This window comes from Gopherus evgoodei, chromosome 11 (assembly GCF_007399415.2).
Source record: "Gopherus evgoodei ecotype Sinaloan lineage chromosome 11, rGopEvg1_v1.p, whole genome shotgun sequence".
NCBI lineage: Eukaryota > Metazoa > Chordata > Testudines > Testudinidae > Gopherus > Gopherus evgoodei.
The window spans coordinates 28,623,240-28,647,515 of record NC_044332.1 but is presented as its reverse complement, the minus strand read 5'-3'; the positions used below and the strand labels follow the sequence as shown (position 1 = coordinate 28,647,515).

Here is a 24,276-nt window from a genome sequence, read left to right as displayed (position 1 = left end):
AAACAGATGGCAAAGCCCCATGGTCTTCAACAGGACCAGGATTTCATGCAGTGTACCAGAATCTCAGTATCTGGGGTGAAATTCTGGCCCTATTGAACTGAGTGGTGGGATTACTACTGAATTCAAGGGGGCCAGGATTTTGCCCACTAAATCAATTTACAGACCTTTAGCCAATCCTCCTGACATTTCCTATATAAGAAATCTATCAACCAAAGGTTAGTCTAAAAAACCTCTCTCTCAAAGCTTGTTTACAAGAATGATTAGATGATGGCAAATTGGGGTGTGAATCTACCTGTGCTAGCCTTCTGCATCTAACGGTCTCTGCGCACCCTGCTGATGCGTGTTAGCAATTCATTAATGTGCTTTGAGCTAGTCGTGTTTCAAAGGGACAGTTAAGACAATGCTGGCACAAGAACAAATGCATATAAACTAGCCATCAACAAGTTTAGGCTTCAAATTAAACTAAGATTTCTAACAATCAGGGAAGTGAAGCTCTGAAACAGCCTTCCAAGGGGAGCAGTGGTTTCAAGACTGAGCTTGATAGGTTTTATGGAGGAGATGTTATGATGAGGTTGTCTAGAATTGCATATAGCCTGCTATTAGCAAATCTCTCCAATGGCCTGGAGATTGGACACTAGAGGGGAGGGTTCTGAGTTACTGCAGAGCATTCTTTCCCAGGTGTCTGGCTGCTGGGTCTCGCCCACGTGCTCAGTGTCTAACCTATTGACCTGGGGGAGAAATCCATCCCAACCACAAATACGGCAAAGTGGCGGAGACACTGGGAGGGGGTTTCACCTTCCTGTGCAACATGGACCATGGGTCACGTATTGATTTGAACTAGAGTAAATAGCGGATTCTCTTTCACTTGAAGTCTTTAAATCATGATTTGAGGACTTCAGCAACTCAGCCAGAGGTTATGGGGCCTATTGTAGGAATGGGTGGGTGAAGTTCTATGGCCTGTGATGTGCAAGGTGGTCAGACCAGACTATCATGGTCCCTTCTGGCCTTAAAGTCTATGAGAATCTCTGTCAAGGAGGAAAGCTTTCATTTTAAAAGGATAGAACAGCTTAAACGTTCTGCTGCTCCTCTTCCTCTCCTGTGCTGCTCTTCCTCCCTGAACTCTGCCCTGTCTGTCCATCTGTCAATGCTCCTCCTCCCACCTATTCAGCAGTCACAGGCTGCAGGGGAGGAAGAATTGGTGGTGCTGAGGGTGCACCTCCTTTTTCCATCCTGCAGAAGGGCACTGCAAGTGGGCACTGCAAGTGCTGGCTTCCTGTTCCAGATCCTTAACTGCTCCACTCTGCAACCAGTGCTTGAAGAAGGAGGAAACGCAAAGAGAGCCAGAAGGTAGGTAAGTGAGTGCCTATAACAATCCAGGAGAGGGGAGGAAGAGTTCTGACCTGGAAGCAGTGTAAGAGGAAGCCATGGAAGGGAGGGGGAAGGACAGAGCATGCACACGTGCAGAAATGTAACCACTACTGTTAAGCGTCAAGACAAATAAATGTATTGATAATTTCATACCCATCACCCCACCCCCCAAATGCAGACGCAAACCTTGTGAGTGCATGGAGGTGTTTGTGTGTAGTCAAAAGGGCAAGCGGTGGATGCATGGCCATCTATGTGGGTTGGGTGGGTGGGTGTAAACGTGTGTTGAGAGGTGTGCGTGTAACAGCGGCTGAGGCAGGGGATGTCTATTGGTGTTTCAGTGGCAGAATGAGTGAATGGTCCAGGCAGATTAAGAGACATGTAAGTGTCTACAAGTATCGAGGGGGCAGTTGCAAGGGACAGAGCAGGAAAGAAAGAAGGATGGAAGAACATGGAGAAAAAACCCCAGGGGAGGTAAGGAACATAGGGAAAGAAAAGGAGACAAGGAAAAAAAAGAAGAGAAGGAAAAAATAGTCTGAAGTGAAATTTAATATTGAAAAAGGCAGAGGACAACTAATTCTAGAAGCTAAAGAAGGATAAAGGAAAGAGAAGGAATTCCAGAAGAAAGGGATATCATTAGGTCAGATTCTGACTCATGCTAGTGCTACTTTGCTTTGCCCCTTAGAGAAAGACAACCTCCAAGCTGGCTTAACTAGGTTCCTGGGGCTGACGCCAGCATGGGGAACCATCTAGGTGGTGTAGGGCCAACTTAGCTGGGCGTATGCCACCCCTTCTAAGCCCCAACTAAGGCATGGCCAGGGCAACAGAAGTGCACCCAGGGAACTGGAATGGCCCTTGGCCAGCTGGGCAAAACTACCGGAGAAGGGGCCAAACATCTGGCCCCCATGCCCAATGTCCTCTTCACTTTTCTGCTTCTAATATATAAAAATGCTATTCTGGGTTAGGAGATTTTTATGGCTCCCGCTATACCTTGTACAATTAGTTACTTGGGGCCTAATCCAATACCCACTGAAGTCAATTAAGGCATGCAGGTGGAGTGATACAAAAAGCTGTGTCAATAGATATTTTTATAATTGCCTAAAACACTTGAAAAAAGTTTCCTATAACATGTAGCACATACAGAATACTTAATATGATGAGGTAGGGTGATGTAAAGGTTTCATCAACAGTCATTTGGGATGACCGTCGTAACTCACTCATAAGTAATGTGGCCATCCTAAGTTCAGGCCAGTAAACTTTTTAGATCACACCATCATGTACTCCCTATTTAGAATATGTAAACTCTCCTGTGAGTTAATGTCCAGCAGGTTTTTGGTCTATGCATTTGCACATACTGTAAACTACTACAACAATTCTGATCCAGACTGGATCAGCTATGGTTTAAAGAGAGAGAGACTGATTTTCACATACAAATAACTATAATCAGCTATGCTTTCCTGACTTGTCTGCTGTCTTAAGCTGAGTTTTTCGGTAAAAACATTAATTACACAATTTAAGCACCGAAATATCTGCTAAACTTAATACAGATTTTTTACTAAAAAACGTCAAATCTGGTTTTGCACCTTTTAAAAAATATGTACAGTTTGGGAATTTAGGTCAACAATCATATTATTAAATTATTATGAAATATTATACAGCTCTTATAAATTATAAACTATACTGCTCTTTGTACCAGGAACACTGCCTTGTCTCACTAGATGTTACCCTCTGTTCATATCCTGAATATAAGGTTTCAGCTTTTTTGACTATTTTTGAAGACCACTTGAGCCAATTTCCAGCCTAAAAGAGAAATAAGTTTGAGCTACCAATTTAGATCCAGGAAGCATAAGAGTCATAATGATTAAATGTCTTTTAGGCACAAATTTTCAATTTAAATAACTATGCTGTTCTGTAGTATTTAATAAAACCATGTACTGTATATAGTCAAAATTTCTTAATAGCGAAGATGACAATGACTGACACTCATGTAGTCCTTTCATCTAAAGAATCCCAAATCATTTTACAAATTATGGTACTGTGATAGGGTATCTATCCCACACTGGCACTAAGAGGCTTAATGAGAGCTTCAGAACTCAATTAACCTACCTGTTGGCACTTGAACAGGTGTTAAGAAGGTTGGTTAGAAGGGTCACCTGGAAAGGAGTCAAGTTTCCTTAAAAAGACAGAATGGTCAGCTAGTGATAGACCCAGAAAAGATGAGGCTGGGAGCTCCTGCACTGTGGGAATGGTTTGATAGAAGTAGGAAGCAGAATATCTGGGAAGCCTCCAGAAGGACTCGCATTCAAGCTTGGGTAGGGTGGAAGTGGTTTAAGTTTGTACTTTTGGTTTGGGATTTGTTGGAGATCTTGATGGAAGAATCCTGTAAGTTATGAAGTATGAAGGGTATATCTACACTGAAATTAGACACCCGTGGCTACCTCAGCCTGTCAACAGGCCTTTCCTACAGCTCCTTCTCAGGCCAGCTGACTTGAGCTTGGGCTGCAGCAGGGCTGTTTAATTGCAGTATAGACTTCTGGGCTCAGGCTGCAGCCTGAGCTCTGGGACCCCCAACCCCCACCACAGGTCCTAGAGCCTGGGCTCCAGCCTGAGCCTGGAAGTCTATGCTGCAGTTAAATAACACTACCGTCCAAGCCCTGCAAGCCCAAGTCAGCTGGCACAGGCCAGCCACGAGTATCTAATTGCAGTGTAGACATACCCTGAGAGTCTGAGAAAAATACAGGTACACAGTGGACCCAAGAAGGAGCTGTAGGAAAGGCCTGTTGACAGGCTGAGGTAGGAAGACATTCAGGGAAGGTAGCAAAGGATGGGTTTGAACAGATAAACCTTGTCTTTTCACTATAGGGTCCTTGGGCTGACACCCAGAGAAGTGGGAGGGCCTAAGTTCCCCTACCAGTCACCAGTGAAGGTGGAGTGAACTTTCTTCTTGTATAAGGGGATGAGGACTCGTGAAAGCCCTGGGGACAAGAAGATGTAAGGACCTGGGACCCAGGGTCAAGGGCTGAAAGCCTGATGTAAAGTTGCTAGACTTTTTGTTACCCTGGAAGGGTTCAAACTAAAATGTGACCTGGCTGGAGGGCCAAGTCATGAGAAAAGAGACCCCCACAGGACCAGACTGAACATCGGCAGGAGGCACACCATGCTACAGCGGAAACAGCGGCTACACCACATGCAGCCAAGAGGGGAGCACACCAGCAGTGAGTCCACCTTTCCACAAGTAGCAGTTCTGCAAACACTTAACACAAGTAAAGTTACCCATGTGCATAAGTGCTTGTAACACAAGGCTCTATTTTATATAATCTGTACAGCCCAACATATGGGAGAATGAAATGCCATCATGTACAGGGTGAAGTGAGACTACACTGGTTATCAGTTCACAACACTAGACATAAGAGTTTAGGTCAGGAAGTGAAAAAGAGTAGCATATCCAAATGATACTAAAAGGGCAATCTGAGCTATGCAGAACTGATTACCCAAACTGGAATCTGGCCAGGATATGATATTGCATGGTATTTTTTAAGTGTGTGTGTGCTTTTAACAAGCAAAATGTAAATGAACATCTTCTAAAGCTAATACCTGAATTTTTTTTATAAGGGACTGAGAATCATTTCTGTGGACTAGAAATGAAGTAGGAATTTTGAGAAGCCAGCTCAGGAGAATGCATCATTGCACCAACTTTCCAACCACTGTCCCAGCAGCTGACACGTCCACTGTTCTTCCTTTTGTTTGGCTCGTCTTACCTTTCTAACCTGCCTTTTACTGGTTACCAGGTAACTATGGCTGAATTGCTGTGAATGTATATTGAGATGTGATTGCTGTCTTAGTTTTCGTTTTTAATGTATGGTTGCTCACTGTCCCACTTCCAGTACTTTAAAGGAGGAAGGAAATCAACAGTTATTGAAACTTTAAAGTTTCCGCAGAACTCATTAACAAGCTAGGGTGACCAGATGAGATGAAGAAAATATCGGGACACACTGGGGGGCGGGGTCTTCCGGTGGAGCAAGAAGGAAAAAAGATTGCTGCCAGCAGAGCAAAAACAAGCCAAGTGCTGCCAGCAGAGCAAGAAAAACAACAAGAAAAACAGTGCTGCTGGTGGAGCGAAATATGGGGACAAATTGCGTCCCAACCGATCTGTGGTCAGGACGCGGGACAACCACCCAAATAGCAGGATAGTCCCGATTTTATAGGGACATCTGGTCACCCTATAACAAGCAGCCAAGAGGGGGCACCAAGGTAAAAAGATTACATATAAATGGGATTCAGTTTGCCAAAAGTAATTAATACATCAAGTAAACTAGAGGCGGCTATTGCTTTTAGTGACAATTTCACTCTAAAACCTCTCGCCCCTTAACCCTGTAGACAAGCTTTCTATTCTTCAGCAACATGGTAGTGGCAACATAATTTTCTCCAAAATACACCACCACTGTGCCACCATTCTAACCTGGAGATATCACCCTCCTTGAGGAAAAAATGATCATATGCACATTCAGTCCTTGGTCTCTGAGTTGAGCCTGCCAGTTAAGGTACCAGTTAATGGCAACAGCAATGGTATTTTTGTAAGATGTCTATAATACTTAGAAATTGACTCTCTTCACGTAGGCCACCAAACAGCGATCAGTTGTTAATGACTTTGTTTTGGTCATAATTTCCCTGGGCTGGATTTGAATGACTCTATCTTATTACCAATTCCCTGAGCTATTCAGTCTTTCAAAATCTCTTATTTCTGACCCAGGAGTGATACTGGACTCTACTGCCTGTAACCTTAGAAGCTCCAAGGCCAGTCATGTTAACAAGAGGCTTTCATACTGGAGTTAGTCTAAAACAGGGGCGATCACATATTTCAGTTAAAAAAGCAGTCTTTTTTAATCCAAGAGAATGGGTAACTAACTATATCTGTAAACCCATAGGAGTGGAAAATAAATGGGAGAATGCAAGGGATGCCTCCTTAAACCTCTAAGCAGCACACTAGTTAGTTGAATTAAAAATGGGTTCAGATAATTTACACTGGATTCAGTCTACAGCCAGGAACTTCTAAACATCAGGAATGTTTTTCAAAAGTATCAAATTAATGTTTTTTGTGAATCATCTCATCATTCTTCCTTTTGCAACAAATAATATTTATACTATAATTCTCTTACATCTTTGAATTTTGCAGTTAAAGTGACATCACAATAGGAAATCTAGTCAATTTAACCAAAAAAAAAAAAGGTTAAAAGTAGTTTCAGGTATTATATAGCTCCTCTAGGGAATGCTTGTGGTCTTATAATCATTTTCCTAGTGTTAAAAATGTTTCTTGTTCCTGTGGCTGTGTGAAAGACTGACAAAAGCAAAAGGGGAAACAAAGGCCCTGATCCTCTGGACACTTACTAGTGGGCACATGGTTTCTACTGTAATCCAACTGAAATAAAGGGATTATTCACAGTAATAAACACTAATATTATAAAGTATTTGCAGGATTCATAGGTTTCAAGGCCAGAAAGGACCATCATAATCACCTACTCTGAACTGCTGTGTAACACAGGCCATAGACCATCACCCTGTAACTACTGTATCAAGCCCGAGGAACAAGAATCAGCCATTAAACAACCAAAGAGGGGAAACAGTATCATCTACTATATATCAAGTGCTATTAAATGCATAAACAAATTGAAGAAACAAAGGGGAAAACATTCTATTTAAAGGCACAGGGCCTTTGTTTACTTATACATAGGCTCTTCTTGAAGACAGCTGATGCTGCATCAGTTAACTTCAAAAATGTGAAACACATGTAATCTCCACAACCGTAAGGACTGAGAACTTAAATTTTGGCTTTAAATAAGTCAGATTGTGCAGCAAGGGAGTGAATTCTGCAGCAAATCTGGTAGTTATGGGATCATGGAATATACAGGGCCTGGATAGTGACTATGTGCCAATAAGAAAGCACTTCTAGTATTTATAATGTGAACTGTATTTTGAACACAGAAAATGCGGTAACATCCTTAATACACTATGTTCTCTATCAAACAATTCCACTCGATTTAATTATTTTATAGTGCCATAACTATACACTTAGAAAAGGCTATCGTTAAATAATCCTTGATGGTCTCTCAGCCTCCATAAAAGTTAATTTTATCATCATCAAGTTAAACAGTTCTACAATGATATTGTAAAAGGGGTTTAAAATATCCTATTGCAGTTCAACAGATTATAAATACAACTGAGTGGGTTGATCTATTTTGGATATCTATTTTTTATGGCTCCACCACCATGGTATCTGAGCGCCTCGTAATCTTTACTGTAGTTCTCCTCACAACATCTCTCAGAGATAAGGGAAAATCTATGTTCCTCATTTTACAGATGCGGAAATGAGGCCTAGGGAGACAGGAAGTCTGTGGTGCAGCAGGGAACTGAACCCCAGTCTCCTGAGTCCCAGCTACTGCCCTAACCATTAGACCAACAATCCTCCTTGACAGGAGCCATATAAAAGTGAAATATTAAGTTTCCCCTTTTGTTTAACATTGTGTAGTAAAATAGATTAAACTTTTTCTTTGAAATACTGAGCATAACGCTTGCTATGCAGGTGGCTTCTAAAATTCCCTTTTAAGGGTATGTCTACACTACGGGATTATTCCGATTTTACATAAACCGGTTTTATAAAACAGATTGTATAAAGTTGAGTGCATGCGGCCACACTAAGCACATTAATTCGGCGGTGTGCGTCCATGGTCCGAGGCTAGCGTCGATTTCCGGAGCGTTGCACTGTGGGTAGCTATCCCATAGTTCCTGCAGTCTCCCCTGCCCCTTAGAATTCTGGGTTGAGAGCCCAGTGGCTGATGGGGCAAAAATCATTGTCGCGGGTGGTTCTCGGTAAATGTCGTCAGTCATTCCTTCCTCCAGGAAAGCAACGGCAAACAATCATTTCGCGCCCTTTTTCCCTGGATTGCCCTGGCAGACGCCATAGCATGGCAACCATGGAGCCCGTTCAGCTTTTTTTTTTCTTACAGTCACCGTATGTGTACTGGATGCTGCGGACAGAGGCGATACTCCAGCGCTACACAGCAGCATTCATTTGCTTTTGCATGATAGCAGAGATGGTTACCAGTTGTTCTGTACCGTCTGCTGCCAGTGTAATTTGGTAATGAGATGACGGTTGTCTGTCCTTCTGTGCTGGCTGCTGCTAGCCTGGGTGCCCCTGGCTGAGATCGGCCGGGGGCGCAAAAGCAAAACTGGGAATGACTCCCCGAGTCAATCCCTCCTTTATGGTTTCTAAAAATAGAGTCAGTCCTGCCTAGAATATGGGGCAAATGTACTAGAGAAGCAGTGTATCAGAGAGCACAGCTGCTCTGTATCAGATCCCGCAGAAATGATGAGCTACATGCCATTCACAGGGGGTGCCCCTGCAACAACCCCACCCGTTGCTTCCCTCCTCCCCCAACCTTCCTGGGCTACCGTGGCAGTGTCCCCCACATTTGTGTCATGAAGTAATAAAGAATGCAGGAATAAGAAACACTGAGTTTTTAGTGACATAAAATGAGGGGGAGGCAGCCTCCCGGTGCTATGATAGTCCAGGCAGGACATTAAGCAGTGTGGGGGAAAGGAGCCCAGCATCCCACTGTTATGATAGTCAAGGCAGTACAGAATCTTTTCTTTTCACATGAAAAGGAGCTATGATGAAGACGGTTACCAGCCGTTCTGTACCATCTACTGGGAATGACCGGGAGTCATTCTTATTTTCACCCAGGCGCCCCCGGCCAGCCTCACCTGAAGCCAGCCAGGAGCACTCACGGGTTGATAAGAAGGACGGTTACCAGTCCTACTGCACCATCTGCCACCAGGGAGGGGAGAGGAGCGGATACTGCTCGTCACTGCTGCAGCATCGCTTCTACCAGCAGCATGCAGTAGACATAGGGTGACACTGAAAAAAGTCAAGAAACGATTTCTTTCCCTTTTCTTTCACGTGGGGAGTGAGGGGGGAGGGAGTAAATTGACGAGCTATTCCCTGAACCATGCTGGACAATGTGTTTGACCCTACAGGCATTGGGAGCTCAGCCAAGAACACAAATACTTTTCGGAGACTGCTGTGGACTGTGGGATAGCTGGAGTCCTCAATACTCCTCCCTCCCTCCATGAGCGTCCGTTTGAGTCTCTGGCTTCCCGTTACACTTGTCACGCAGCACTGTGTAGCCTGTAGATTTTTTTTTTCAAACACTTTGGCATTTCGTCTTCTGTAATGGAGCTCTGATAGAACAGATTTGTCTCCCCATACAGCGATCAGATTCAGTATCTCCTGTACGGTCCATGCTGGAGCTCTTTTTGGATTTGGGACTGCATTGCTACCCGTGCTGATCAGAGCTCCATGCTGGGCAAACAGGAAATGAAAATCAAAATTTCACGGGGCTTTTCCTGTTTACCTGGCTACTGCATCCGAGCTGAGATTGCTGTCCAGAGTGGTCACAGTGGTGCACTGTGGGATACCGCCCGGAGGCCAATACTGTCAATTTGCGGCCACACTAACCCTAATCCAATATGGTAATACCGATTTTAGCGCTACTCCTCTCGTTGGAGAGGAATACAGAAACCGATATAAAGAGCCCTTTATATCGATATAAAGGGCCTCGTAGTCTGGACGGGTACAGCGTTAAATCGGTTTAATGCTGCTAAAATCGGTTTAAACGCATACTGTAGACCAGGCCTCAGAGAGAGTTTTCTTTTAATTCACATTTTTCTGTGAAGAAGGTTATATTGACAATCTGTGAGGATGCAAAAATATTACCATGGTCAACATTTTGACTGTCCACAAAAACCCTAGATTGGCCAAATGCTTATTGGTTACAACCTGTGAGGCTGCTAAAAGATAATTTATAGATTCCAAAGCCAGAAGGGACCAGTGTGATCTTCTAGTCTGACCTCAGTGATTACAGACAATTACATCTGTGTTACCTCAGGTACATTCTTTGATAATTTTAAGACATTTATTTCCAGTCTGCTAGGAGAGTTAATGATACTGTTATAATATATCTTATATACTGTAGGTTCAAGGGAGGGTGAGAAGAATACATGTTATATATTTGTACAAGAGCAGCATTTCTGCCCTTAGCTATAATCCTGCATTAGTATCAAAGTTTTCCTTGAGAAATGCCTGAGTTCTACCCAATATTAAGCAATATTTGAATAGACCCTGGAACTGTTTTTTCCAGAGGTCAGCAAAGTAAATCCACTTTGAGAGTAATAAAGGAAGGAAAATTCAAAGATTCCATATGACTAAATAAATACATGACTAGAGATTACTTTTTTTTCTGAGTACTCGAGTCTGAAGTGAGCCACTGAATTAATTTGGAAAACATTGAGTTAGGCACAGTTTTCACATATCATTCCAGAGCAACAAAAGGAAAAGTACAAAGAGAACCTCCATTACCTTTTAGGACCAGAGAGGTGGTATATATATGGTCAGGAGTAGATATGAAGTAAAATTTGTGCAGAGTAAAACTGTTTTACAATAAATACGAAGATTTAGGTTGTGATCCTACAGTTACACGTGTGGGTAGTCCTACTGGCTAAGTCCTAAAGGACTAAAAATTGGATCTTAAGGGCCTGAGCCTGCTATCACACCAGCTTTACACCAATGTAACTCCACTGACCTTAATGCAGTTGCTCCAGACTTACACAAGTTTCAGTGAGATCAGAATCAACCCTTAAGACTTAATTATTAAGGTAAAAATATATAACTAAACATTACCTCTAGCTGCTTAAGAGCAAAAGGAGAACCATCCTGCTTCAAATTTTGAATGATTTCCTCCATGCTGTTTGCTGAAAACAAACTAAAAAAAAAAGAAGAAAAGCCTCATATGACTTAAATGTATTATCTGATTCCACCCTTCTTCCTGCCTGTGAAGTAATGAGAACTGTCAGACATTAAATACAGAATAGCTTAAATAGATCATCAGACTGATTCTCTACACTATCTCATCTCAATTACTGCAACATCCTTTTCCCTGGCCTGGACAAATAAAATCTTGCTCTACACATATCCATTCAGAATGCAGCTGCAAAGGTGACTTTCTTAGTCCATCATTTTGACCATCTCACTTTCTCTTTGCATCCCTCCACAGGCTCCCTCACTTTATTATAACAAATATAAGTTACTCATCTTCATTTTTAAGGCACTCTAATGATCCATCATCTCTCATTCAGTGCTGAAAGGACAGCTCCTGCCTCCAATCACTCACTTGTATGATTTTCAAATAAGCACCTTTGTACTTTCTTCTGTGCTTCCCTTCACACTTGGGATAAGCTACCTGTAAACATCCACAAAACTAACTACAATAGAACCTCAGAGTTACAAACACCTTGGGAATGGAGGTGATTCGTAACTCTGAAATGTTTGTAACTCTGAACAAAACATTATGATGGTTCTATCAAAAGTTTACAAGTGAACATGGACTTAATACAGCTTTGAAACTACTATGCAGGTGAAAAATGCTGCTTTTAACCATCTTATGTACAAGAGTGACAAACTGACAAACAAGGGATTTAATGACTATAGCAACAGTTATCAAAAGTTATTTATCACTGATTCAGCCAAGAATACCCGTAATATGTAGAAGACTATAGGTAAGTAATAAGTCTACTAGGTCAAGAACCCTACAAAAACAGATGTTAACAGACAAGGCTTTAGCCTTTTTTATTACATAACCTGTTAAATCCAGTAAACATTAATATTAGTGCAAATCTTCCACATAAGAGGTAAGAGGAAAGAATGATAGAGTACCTGTTAATCTTGTCCATATGTTCATCAAGTACAAACTGCTTCTCTTGATCAATTTTGCACTATTTAAAAGAAAAAACATCTTTCACTTGGTTCTGTCTCAGCCTATTTGGAAACTTTAAAAGCCCATCACTGGTACTTAAATACTATATTGATTTCCACTACAGAAAAGCCTATGCAGATAGCTCAGTTAATACTGATTACCATGTTTAATCAAACAGTATTTTACAGTACATACAAACAGGTCATTGTGTGTTGAACATTTTAAAGTTTTTATCTCATGATGTAGTTTTAGTTACAAGCTATCATATAGCTCAAAGATGTTTTGTCAATATTTGTCAGTAACAGACACAGAGAGAGCTGATTTATATACACTTTCAGAGTTCTCTGAGGAACAGTAAGGAAAGGAAAATAAAGCTGTAATATGAGAGATGTGGAGCTTTTAAAAACATTTTTGTACAGTGGTTATTTCCATTTTAATATTAGAGATCCATATCTAACTGGAAGGTATGTACAGATTTTCTTTTAATATATGTCCGTTTATGGAGGAGTGGGAAGGGGAAAGCAGCAGCAACTGTTAGCTGCTGTGTTTTTTAGGTGATTTTTTTTTTTTAAAGAAACTTAGTACTATGGAATTTATTGGCTGATCCCAATTAGTTGTATTTTCTCTTTAAGTCTTATAAGAATAAAACTTCTCTCCTCTTTTGTGCTTGCTTGGTTGTTTTGATTTACAGTATTAATGTCGGGACATCTGACCTTGTAAGATAATGATGTATGCTTCCATCAATAAATATACAATCTTCTATGAGGATAACACCTTACCAGCAACAATACTATTATTTATAACCCGTCCAATCTTCAAAGTAGTACTAGGGCCTCTTCCTACTTCTTTCTCGCCTTTTTGTTTATATTTATAAAGTGTTTACACATATACAATTAGAAGACATGATAATTTTGCATTAATTGATTCACATTAACTGCTGCTATTGACTGACTGCCAGCACCTGGGACTGCATGATGTGATGTGTTAGAACTGGAGCTCATGACAAATGTTTTAGACCTGCTAGCCTAGGGGGCTTAGAATACAAACCAATGTTTCACTGACACTAGCTGCAGCTCAAACAGGTTCCTTGTCACTTCTATCCCAATGAAAGTGAAGGTAAAGCTTCCATTCCTTTAACTCTCAGCTTGCACTGTACTTTATAGCAACATACTCTCTCTCGGCTTATAATTTCCATTTTATCAAAGATATTCAGTGGTGGTAGATACGTTAATGTATTCCAATTATTTATCCACTTAATATGTATACAAGAACCTAACAATTCTAACTGGGAAATAGCAGATACCAATCTCATTCTAAAACCAAACAACCTTGAAGGCATATATGGCATGAAGGAACAAAATTAAGTCTGTTAGCACTAGGGCTTTTTTTCTTTTGGAAGAAGTACTGTGAAGCTTACTAGAGTGGCTATTATAAAACTGAGTGCAAATTATCTAAAACCTTTTGATACATGCATGCAACGTGTTACAAGGAAATCTGACATTTTCTAGCTGTTCGATATGAAGTTAAATTCACTCCCAAAAATCTTGACTGACACTCTCAGAGAGAATTATGAATTTGCGCTTTGGAAAATAAGTAATCTCTCTCTGAAAATGTAAAACTAGCAATATTTAGTTGCTTTAATTTAAAGCATTGCTTTAATGTTCCAAATGCATTTCACTAGAGCCTACCAAAAGCCTGATCCTGTTAACATACACTATGCTTGGTAGTTTTTGCCAAATTGTTAAAGTTAAAGGGACATCATTAATCACTGAAGTCTGGGCTCAAAATTTAGACTCTGCAGATTACTTTAAAGAAAATCAGAATGAAATTCACATTACGTGCATGAAACCATTTTACTCTGACTTAAAGTAGGAATGGCATAGGTGGGAAGGCAAAGCCCACCCCAGAGTGAGGGATATGGCATGGCATTAAAATGAATTGGGAGTCCCTCACAATTTCTAGTTTGGTCTTTAGGCTGCAGTAGCAGTTTCTGTGCCACGTGGTGGGATGTCAGAGCCATTGAATCCACATAATTCCAGAGTGAATGGCCACCCCCCCTGCACTCAGTGCTAGTCCCATTCTGTCAGTGGCTGTCCCCAGGTGCTGAACATCAAAACTGAAAAGCAATGACTAGTAATGCTTAGCACTTATTTACAGATTTCCATGTTCAGCACTACTGTGCCAGTGGATGAGAACGATCAAATAAAACTGACCAGTCTAACTTCATTGTCCAAATCAAAAGAAATGTAAAAAGTAGTGAAAAGTACATTAAATTTTTTAAATTCTTTTACTTATTTAATGTTAATATATAAATTATTAACATCTTGCAGTAATGTGTAGAGGCTGGAATCCATTCTGTAGGGTTCTATACAAACATACAGCAAATGATGGTTATGTAAATAAGATTATTATTTAACTTGATAGTTGCCCCTTTATTAAAGTTTGAGATTGTAGCTAGCCAGCAGATTACCTTCATGTGATATGAGTTCAGTACATCAGCAACATTTTCTTTAGAAGGAGATTTTAGTGCTATCAAATCTTCCTCTAGTGCAGGCAGCTATCAAAAAAAAAAAGAAAAAGGAAAAAAAAGCCAAATTAAAATAATAGGAGAATAAAATGTATTTCCAGCTAGATTATTTTAACAGTTATGGATTAAAGACTCTTGACCTGATTTAAAGAGGTGATGAGCAGCAGATGCTCAGCACTTCTGAAAACTGAGCAGTCTAGATTGAATTACACCTTTTGGGGAGCAGTACAGAGGACCTAGTCCTAAGCAGAACTTCTGTGTGGTGGAGCAGAGAGCCACCCATACCCCCACTCATCACGAAGGAGTTAAAGAACTGCTGTTGTCAAAATCAGCCCCAAACTGCTGCATCTGTGCAGCTTCTCAGGCCTGGGGATGAGCCCTTAAAAGGGAAAAACTCAGACCAGCTGGGAGTGGTGCTCTGAAACAAGCAGATCTACAGTTTTCAGATCAGAGTCCTAGGCTATGTGTTAAAGAACAGGGAGCACTACCATCCTGAGCAAAGAAAATGGGCTGGTTTTGTTGTTGAAACTCTCACTTCTAACTCTTGGTCTTTAGCTGCATAGGAGGATGGGAACTGAGATTTTCTGTAGAGCCTGAAGGTCTGTTTCCCCTCCTCTTGATGAGGAAAGGGGTCTCCTACCTTGAGAGTCTAAGAGCTATTTTCTTCTCTGTTTGGGCTATTTTTACAACACCCTGGAAGGAGGTGCACTTGCTGTGATGTGCAGCTGGAAGGCTATACTTCAGATAGCAGGACTGCTATTGCTCATGGAACAACATATGAGGTAAGGGAGGTGCCCAGCTCCACCTCATGGGGTGACCTTAAGGCATAACCTTTTACATACTGAGAACTGTGGCTGAAGCAGGTAAACAATAACTCTCAGAGCTCTGAGAGGGTACTGGGAGTCCTGATGCTGTGCTATACTTAAAGATAGTGTAGTGTTTCATAGCCTGGGCACCTAAAGATACTGTCAGTAGCTGAACTAGGCCTATGGCGTCCTTGTCCCTGAGTGCAAAGAGTGTCATGGTGAAAAGGTGGGGAGGAAGAGAGTATAGGGAAAGCTGGTTATTTTTCTCTTGCCCACTTACCCATCTATGCAAAGGATAGGCACAATGTCACACTATGACTTTACCAAATGAGTTGATGATTTAGATCTCTCCATAGCCAATTTTTTAAGGCCCCTGACCCTGCAAACATTCAGGGATCTAACTTGATCAATAATTTCCATTGGCTTCACTGGAATTGTTAATGTGTGAGAAGATAATCAGCTGTGTAAAGTGTCTGTGATATCTAGACCTATGTATGTTACTGGGAAAGAGAGCTAAGGATACAGCATTGATTGTGACTTGATTTCTTTCCAGTGTTTTTGACCACCTAACAGCTCATCTCCAAGTGGGATTTGGAGTCAGTGGCTGCTTTAACTGCTGTCACCTAGAATCATACTTGGGGAGGTGTGGGCTTGGAATAGTTCTTGATTGGTTGCCCATACGCAAGCACTGGGAGATTCTTTTAATAAATGTTTCTAGTACATTGACATTTTCACAACTGGCTACCACAATCCAGTGCTGAACATAACCCTGTAGCAAAATATCAATTTTATATTTTGTATATAAGAACAGAAGCCTAATACATGCTAAGCACCCAATTACCACTGGCTTCATTGGGACCTGACAATGCTCAATGCCTCCTGTGAGCCAGGCTGCTTGAGTTGAATGTGTTTCTGGACCATGAGATCTGCCTGAGTTAGAGAGGTGTACAGGATAACCATCTGTACTGATTTTGTAACAAGAGATTCATTTGTTGAGGCAAAGAAGATTAAATCAGATCCTTAAGATATTCTGTACTTTCTTTTTGGTGATATCTCCAATACTATATACCTCTGATATAAAGGGCCATCAAAATGTTGCTGACAAAATTTGTACATATGAAGCAAGTCACTGCATTCAAGTGTTTGGTTGTGCATATAAATGACTTGTTTTGGTGTTCACAGATTCATGGACACTTTGTGACTAGGAGAGACTTGAAAATTATGTCCCAGTGTGACCCTAAAAACTCCTTGATGCCAACTGGCAAAGGGTTCACTGTTCAGTAACAGCAAAGCTTGATTAAACGCACTACCATAACCCTTTGCTGTCATAATATTTATCTATACAAAATGTTGTGTGAGATCTTAACTGAAAGGTAGGATCATGGTGGTCCATAATATTATTATGGAATGTATATGCTGATTATATTTTCAGTCTACATACTGAAAAATGTCCTTTATATTAAGGTGTTACTCCCCACCAGAGGAGGAAAAACTGTTTTTGCTGGATAAAAGGCATGTATTTTCAGATCTTTGCTTAGGTTAAGCACTGTAAAGCCAACACTATGGAAGTCCTAGTTACATGTGACAATCAACAGGAAAAACAAGTTTTGAAAACAGCTCAGGGTGCAGGCAGGGAGGAGAGTGGTTAGGGGCTGTGTGTGGGCAGTGGGTAGCTCAGGGTGCAGGGAAGGCATAGCTCAGGATGTAGAGAGAGAGGTATTAGGGACTGTGTGCTGGGAGGACTCCCCTGTGGTCTCTGTTCGTGGAAGGGTCTGCCAGCCATGGAGCTGGGTCCTCCCACTCAGGTGGGCTCTTAGCGAGCAAAGGGGGCTGGGAGCTGAGGAGCAGCTTCAACCTGGGGCACGAGCAGGAGAGGAAGGAATGCTGCAGTTGCCTGCTCCATGGCACTAGCCAGAGCAGCAGCTGCCCTGCACTGCCCAGGGGGAAGTGAGGGAAGGACTCAGGAGGTGTGGTGCTGCCCACGGGACTGCCTTGATCTTGTGCTGCAGTTTGCAGGGGAGGGGAGGCAATGCCCTCCATATCCCCAACTCTGCTCACCACAGGCTCAGGGCCTTAGCCCCATGGGGAGTGCCAGGAATTGGGGCATCAGCACTGCTTTAGGTGAGAAAGTACTTTAGACAAGGACTTCAGCTGTTAGAATTACATTTAGACTCTAGGATGTGTGTATCTTTTCTTTTCTTTGTAACCTGTTCTCCTTGCTCACTATCTCCTTAAATATTAATCTTTTGTTAAACTTGTATTGCTTTTCACTATAAGCAGATTGCAGTGCTGTGTTATAAAGGACCTGATCCTGACTGTACCTATCAAGCTGTGTGTACATTCTCTCTCTGGGAACAACTTAGTTGGTAATTATTGTGAGTATTCAGTGACTAGAGCTGGATACTACAGGGAAATGCTTCTGAGGAGCTTGGGGATCAGGACATGTGAAGTGTTAACCTTCAAGGCAAAGTAGGGGCTGGCGGAGCCCGGGATGAGTACTTGAAGGGCTGGCAGTGTGAGGGAGCTGACATCCAGTTACCACAGGCAAGACTCCATCTCACTGAAGGCAGGAAGGTAAAATGGTGATTCATGGTCCTGGACACCCCAGGAAAGTGTAATACCCACACTGCACCAATGGGGTTGATGCTCTTGAGAGGCTAAATTAAATTTTATAATTAAAAATCAGTTTAATCTGTGATATCTGCACAAAGAAGAAATTCAGCTTCAAGTAAATCTAACATGATGACCCAGGGGTCCTCAACGGGGTGCCCATGGGTGCCGTGGCGCCTGCCTGGGCATTCATGTGCGCCTGCCAACTGGCCGCCGAACAAGCAGCTGCCGAAATGCTGCCAAGAACTGGCAATGTCAAGAAGTGCTACCGCCGAAATGCTGCCTCTTGATGTTGCCACTTCACGGCGGCATTTCAGCAGCTGCTTGTCCGGCGGCCATGCTCCTCGGTGGCTCGTCGTCCAGCACCCACCCCACGGAAAAGGTTGGGGACCACTGCTATGACCTATTATCAAAGGTAACGATTGACAGATTTACCTTTTCTGATTCTACAAAGTGTGTAGCAATTCCTGCTTTTTGCGAATCTCTCCCTTTCAGTCTAAATCCTGTAAGAGCAAGGCAATAGCCAATTTTTCCTGAAAGTCTTGGCAAGAAGTAGCCTCCACCTACATCAGGGAAAAGGCCTGTAATTGAAGAAAACAAGAAAAATGTGAAGGAAAGGTCTAAAAGAATTGACGGTCATACCACCCATTCAATACACAACTCACTGCACACTGTGAGCTGCCTTCCCACTCTCACCTCCAGGTTTTTACATAGCCCTCTAGCCTGTACTAGACCTCTTTGACCTGGTCTGCCAGTCCTCCACCTCCTTATCCAAGTCTCTCCCTACAGTGCACTTCTTCCACAATGCCTTCAAATTCTAGTCCTCCCTTCCGGCAAGTATTCACAACAGATAAGCCAGACATCACTCCCAAGCTTTTCATGAGAGGAAATATTTCTCTTTATATATCTGCAAAATACCTAGCATGTTGCTGAATTAGCACAAAGAAAACAGAAATGAATGGGCAGCAGGTTTAAAACAAATAAAAGGAAGTTCTTCACACAGCACACCGTCAACCTGTGGAACTCCTTGCCTGAGGAGGCGGTGAAGGCTAGGACTATAACAGGATTTAAAAGAGAACTAGATAAATTCATGGAGGTTAAGTCCATTAATGGCTATTAGCTAGGCTGGGTAAAGAATTGTGTTCCTAGCGTCTTTGTGTCAGAGGGTGGAGATAGATGGCAGGAGAGAGATCACTTGATCATTACCTGTAGGTTCACCTCCTCTGGGGCACCTTATATTGGCCACTATCGGGAGACAGGATACTGGGCTGATGGACTTTGGTCCGACCCAGTATGGCCATTTTTATGTTCTTATGTAACTTGTTGCAAATCAAAAGTGGAAGCTAATCTCTCTCTCTCTCTCCAACATCATAGTTCACTGAATAATCAAAATATATTTCAATACTCTCCCACATAGCAAATAACATTCATGAATTTGAAGCCTCCCTAAAATTTTAGAGCCCATCAGCTTTGAGACCCCAAAAGCTAATCCCGGGCACCTTTAAAGAAGACCACAACTAACCTGCATTTGGGGAGGGAAAAATCACAACTTTCAAAATGTAAACAAATCATGAAGCCCGAAAGTTAAATAAGTTTCTACCTATTGCCTTTTATTTAAGAAGTAAACAATGAGAGTCCAAGAATCACATTAACATTTAAAAGTTCCAAAAGGAGAGATCCTTGGGCTTGTCAAAGGCAATATACAAGTTCTGTGGTCCTCAAACACAACCCTTAATATTTTTACATTTCCCATTAAATATTTACACTAATATAATTGGTCAAATATTTGATTTTTCTATCCTGTAATGTGTTTGCTTCAAAATATATATTCACAAAGAAAATTATACTTTTTGATATTTAATCCTACTTTTTTTTAATTGCTAAGCTATTTGCCTGTTTACAAAATCAACTTCCAATGGCAATTGAGACAAAGCTGGAAATATTCACAATTAGTTTTCTGCTCATTAGCCAACATAATTGACAAAAACCCAGTGGCACTGCAAAGATTCCTACCAATAACCCACTGTTAACAGTCACAAGCTATTGCATTCCTCTTTAGGCAAGGAGAGCAATAATGGAGAGGATTTGCTCCAATTTTAGAACACATTTCTACAGCGGCCATGGGAGGTGGATAACATCTCTGATAAGATCATCCTTTTCATAATCACTTCACAGTGTAACAGGGTATATTAATAACTCCATGTTACAGATGATAGGAAGAAGCTCTGAAAATATCTAAAAATGTGATTTCCCCTTGATTGGCTCAAGTCATGGAATTTTCATTGAATGTGAATGGGGTGCCCACTAGCCTGGTTTTGGATAACCCCCATTAGAGGATGATTGAAATATCCTTGCTTACAAGGATGTGTCGCTTGGCTATGAAAATCTGCTTGGATGCACAACTTGGCATGTGGACTGGGGGTGTGTGGACTGGGGGTGTGTGCACGTGCACCCACATCAATTGTGATTTCTTGCTCAACTCATGCATGTTGCTCTCCAGCCCACAGAATGAATAGGCAAAAGAGCATTTACCATAATGTACCCTCTTTTGCTGTATTGGCGCACCATGGTGTGAATTAAATATAGTATGAGTATAACTTCAGATTCTGGAGCCTTTGAGGGACTACCAAACTCTTAGCAGTAACACTTTCTGGATTTGTATACTGTACCTCTTGTATCAAGCACATCTGAATTCTAATGACTATAAGAACTTTTTGTACAATGATGAATGGGGGGGACGACGTAAGAGTAGATTTTTTTTCTATCTATGGCTCAATAAATAACCTTTTATAATTGCAAGTTTTATATATAGAATCAAGCTTTTTAAAACTCTGTTGCAAAATGGGTTGTGAGTATTATCCAATAAAACAATTACTTACTAATACCATAGAAATCTGCAATTTTCCCAGTTATCAAGACACTAAAATTTAGTAAATGTGAACAGTATTTGCAGGTCAAAAAAATTAAAATGACCAAATTTTTTTTGTATGAATGGTCTCCCAGTTTACCTGCAAACTATAAACATACAGTACTGATCAAATGTTGCTATTTTGGGGTGTAGGATGTCAATTGTCACAATAACATTGCATAACTGTGTAGGGAGTGGGGAAAAAAAATCTCTGCCCTGTAATAGCATTGACACTTACAATATTCTGACTCTGTAAACTCTGTTTACAAAGTTTACTGCATTGCATAAGTAGAATGACTGACTAGTACACAAAATAAATAAAACCAATTTTTAATATCTGGACATGTTTCTTACCATTCAATATACACCCACAATTAAACAACAACTTCCACACAATACCCTGCTATGTCTAGTTTTCCCCACTTTTCATTAAAAAATGATGGTCAGGCTAGAAAGCACAGTGTAAGGATAATGGTCACAAATATTTTATATTTATTACCTATAAAATAGGCAGGTTCACTAGTTGGGATGTCTGGTTCAATTCTAAGCTGCTTTAGATCAAATATCAACACTGACCAAAACTGCTTCCCCCAGCCCCCTTTTCCATCGGTATCTGGCCAGAAGAATGCATCCTCTCCTCTCAAATATTGACCTCGCCACCAGGATTCATATTAATGTCCCCTCTAGAATGGACTATGGTACCTTAAATCCACATTGAAGCAAGCGTAGTATGCAGTAGCTTATTTAAGTGGAGTATCCCACTATGAACACACAACGCTGGTGCTCAGTGAGATGCAATGGCTGTTATCTTTATAGAATTCAAGATACTGGGTTTTGATATATAAATACCTAAAAAGATCCCATTTAACTCATAACCTTTTTATTCATCTTTAGCTGAATAACCTCAGGTTGGAGAGACCTTTGGATTCCCAACTGGGAATGTTCTGACCTCAAATCTCCCTGGATACCCTCTTCCCTGCTTATGCCTGTGTGTGAAGATATCTCACCAACAGGCATCTTATAAATGCCTATGTAGACCAACTCCCACGTTACCAAAAACAGATCTGAAAACAGGGTATTTAACACTCTCAGAACCTATATGACACAGGCCATTTTAAATAGAGTTCAGTTTCATCCACCGCCCTTCTACTGCTAATAGCTATGGCCTAGCCAACCCTGAGACAAAAGTCCTCGGCTGCATCCCCCTTAATGCCACTAACTCGCTATCCTCATACTGGCTCAGCTCTCTTTCCCTTCCTCCCTCCAGCCCCTCTTCCTTCTTCCATCCCATCCTTGGCTCTCAAAATCTCCCTTCATAGTGGCCTCAGCTATGAGATTCATATGTGGTAGCCACTGGATATGAAAAAGTCACTATTGGTACCTAACAAATCTGGTAACTGTGATATAATATCAAACATACCAGATTGTCAGTCAAGCCCAAAATAAACACCACAGTAGTGGTTCCCAACCTAGCTGAGAAGGAGGAGGCAGCTTAGACTGTTCAAGGGGAAATGGCAATAATAGCAAGGTGTGACTAACACCATTACAGGATCCACAATGAAGATCTAAACAAAGGAAGCTTGTGATATCCAGGGCTGCTGCTCTATAGCCGGTTGGCCCTCAGTGGAGAGTAAAGGAGACATACAGCATCACAAGTGCTCTCCAGTTGAAGGCAATGCAAGAGGGTATATAGAGAGAAGTCAGCAGCTCAGTTTACACCACTGGCTTCTTTTCTATTGATGATCTCAAGGTAATTTCTTGTACAGCTGGCTGTTGAAGCAACAAGATGAAAGAAAAGAGAACAAGAGGGAAAACCAACAGAATAAGACAGTAGTACCTGCATCAGAGCATGGCAGAAGAGGACTTGACAGTGAAGTAGTACCCAGTCATTACAAGATAACTCCAACCAAAACCAGTTAAGAACCACTGTTCTCTGGCCAAACACCTGTGTCCCTTCTTGACTTCAGAGTGAACACAGCAAAATTATTGTCCAAAAGAAGGCCTAACAGAACTTGGTACCCTGAGCTCAGACGAATACAGATATAAATAACTGTCTGAAAAATGGGAAGGGTATTCAAGTGCTCTGCTTCTAACACTACTACTCAGCAACTACATTTTTGAAACATGTGTCAAACATTACAACACCTCTGCAAGATAGGTAGATTACATAAAGATATTTATTTTAACATTCCTGCATCTGCTTTACCATTTTAAGTGGCTTGTTCAAGACAAAAATCAGAACTGGGATTAGAAATCCAGAGCTTTAGGATTTTAATACTGTGCTCAAACTACTTTGCTGCTCAAGATGCAGATCTGAGTTTATTTGTCAGACTTACTTCTGAGACTGATATTAGTATAAAGAAGAGGATGAAGCAAAGTATTACATGTTACTGTTGTGAACTAGCACCCAGTGGTAAATTCATGGAGTAAAGTCTTTTGGAGATATGCTTTTTTCCTTACACAGAGAATGTGAAAACTTATTTTCCATTATTCAGGTACTTAACTGAAAAAGGGAGGAAAACAAACAATAAAGACAACCTAAAATATTCATCAATCCTTGTTAATCCCTCCATTTTTAACTGTGGAAAGCTTCAATTACCTCCTGATAAACAGCTGTAACTTTACCTGCAAATGACAAACTCCAGGGCACAAAACAATTAAGTAAATAACCTGCTTTTTCTTATTTACAGCATTACACAGTTCATTTAGGAAAACTTCTTGCCTCTTACACTGTTCCTGATGCTTGCAATGTTTCCCACTTCACAGCCACACCCCCTCTCTTCTTCGGTGGCAGAGTGTGAACCTTGAGTGTTTGGGCTCAGCCATGAGGTGTGACAATTAGTGCAAAGTTTGGTGCCCTACTGTACAGGGGGGTCATTGACCAATTTCTTTTTTAGTAACATCCTTTAGATGGGAAGTGTGAAATTGAGATTTATTCACCAAACAGAGTCTTAAAACTGGCTCCATGTCTCAGAGTACGGACTTGCTGTTTTCCAGCACTGAGAAGGTCACCCTCAAATGAGAGCATTAACAAGCACAGGGCCCATGCACTGCTCCCAACAGACCTTGGTATTTTAAAAATTCTAATTTCTCTCACACACGGTGCATGTGCACCTACAGTGGGATCCAAACTGATATATTCAAAGAATTGCAATTTATCCTTGCTTGCCCGGGACACTTCATATCACCAGTCAAAACAGAAAGGCAAGAGTGAGTTAAGAGTGCTGTTCTGGAAAAAGTATTTATTTGATTTGT

General features: G+C 41.3%; 1 protein-coding gene across 3 annotated transcripts in view; it reads right to left on the bottom strand.

Moving 5' to 3' along the window:
- HIBCH (3-hydroxyisobutyryl-CoA hydrolase) overlaps window positions 1–24,276 on the bottom strand; it is a 96,423-nt gene that overhangs the window by 18,576 nt on the left and 53,571 nt on the right. For all 3 annotated transcript variants that reach the window (XR_004002564.1, XM_030579657.1, XM_030579658.1), the window contains exons 8-11: window positions 18,549–18,694; window positions 14,641–14,727; window positions 12,131–12,189; window positions 11,099–11,180 (exon numbers count right to left, since the gene is read on the bottom strand). Coding sequence is in view for 2 of the 3 variants with exons in the window: in XM_030579657.1 (XP_030435517.1) it covers window positions 11,099–11,180; window positions 12,131–12,189; window positions 14,641–14,727; window positions 18,549–18,694 (374 nt within the window). In the remaining variant the exon portion in view is untranslated. The remainder of the gene's footprint in view (window positions 1–11,098; window positions 11,181–12,130; window positions 12,190–14,640; window positions 14,728–18,548; window positions 18,695–24,276) is intronic.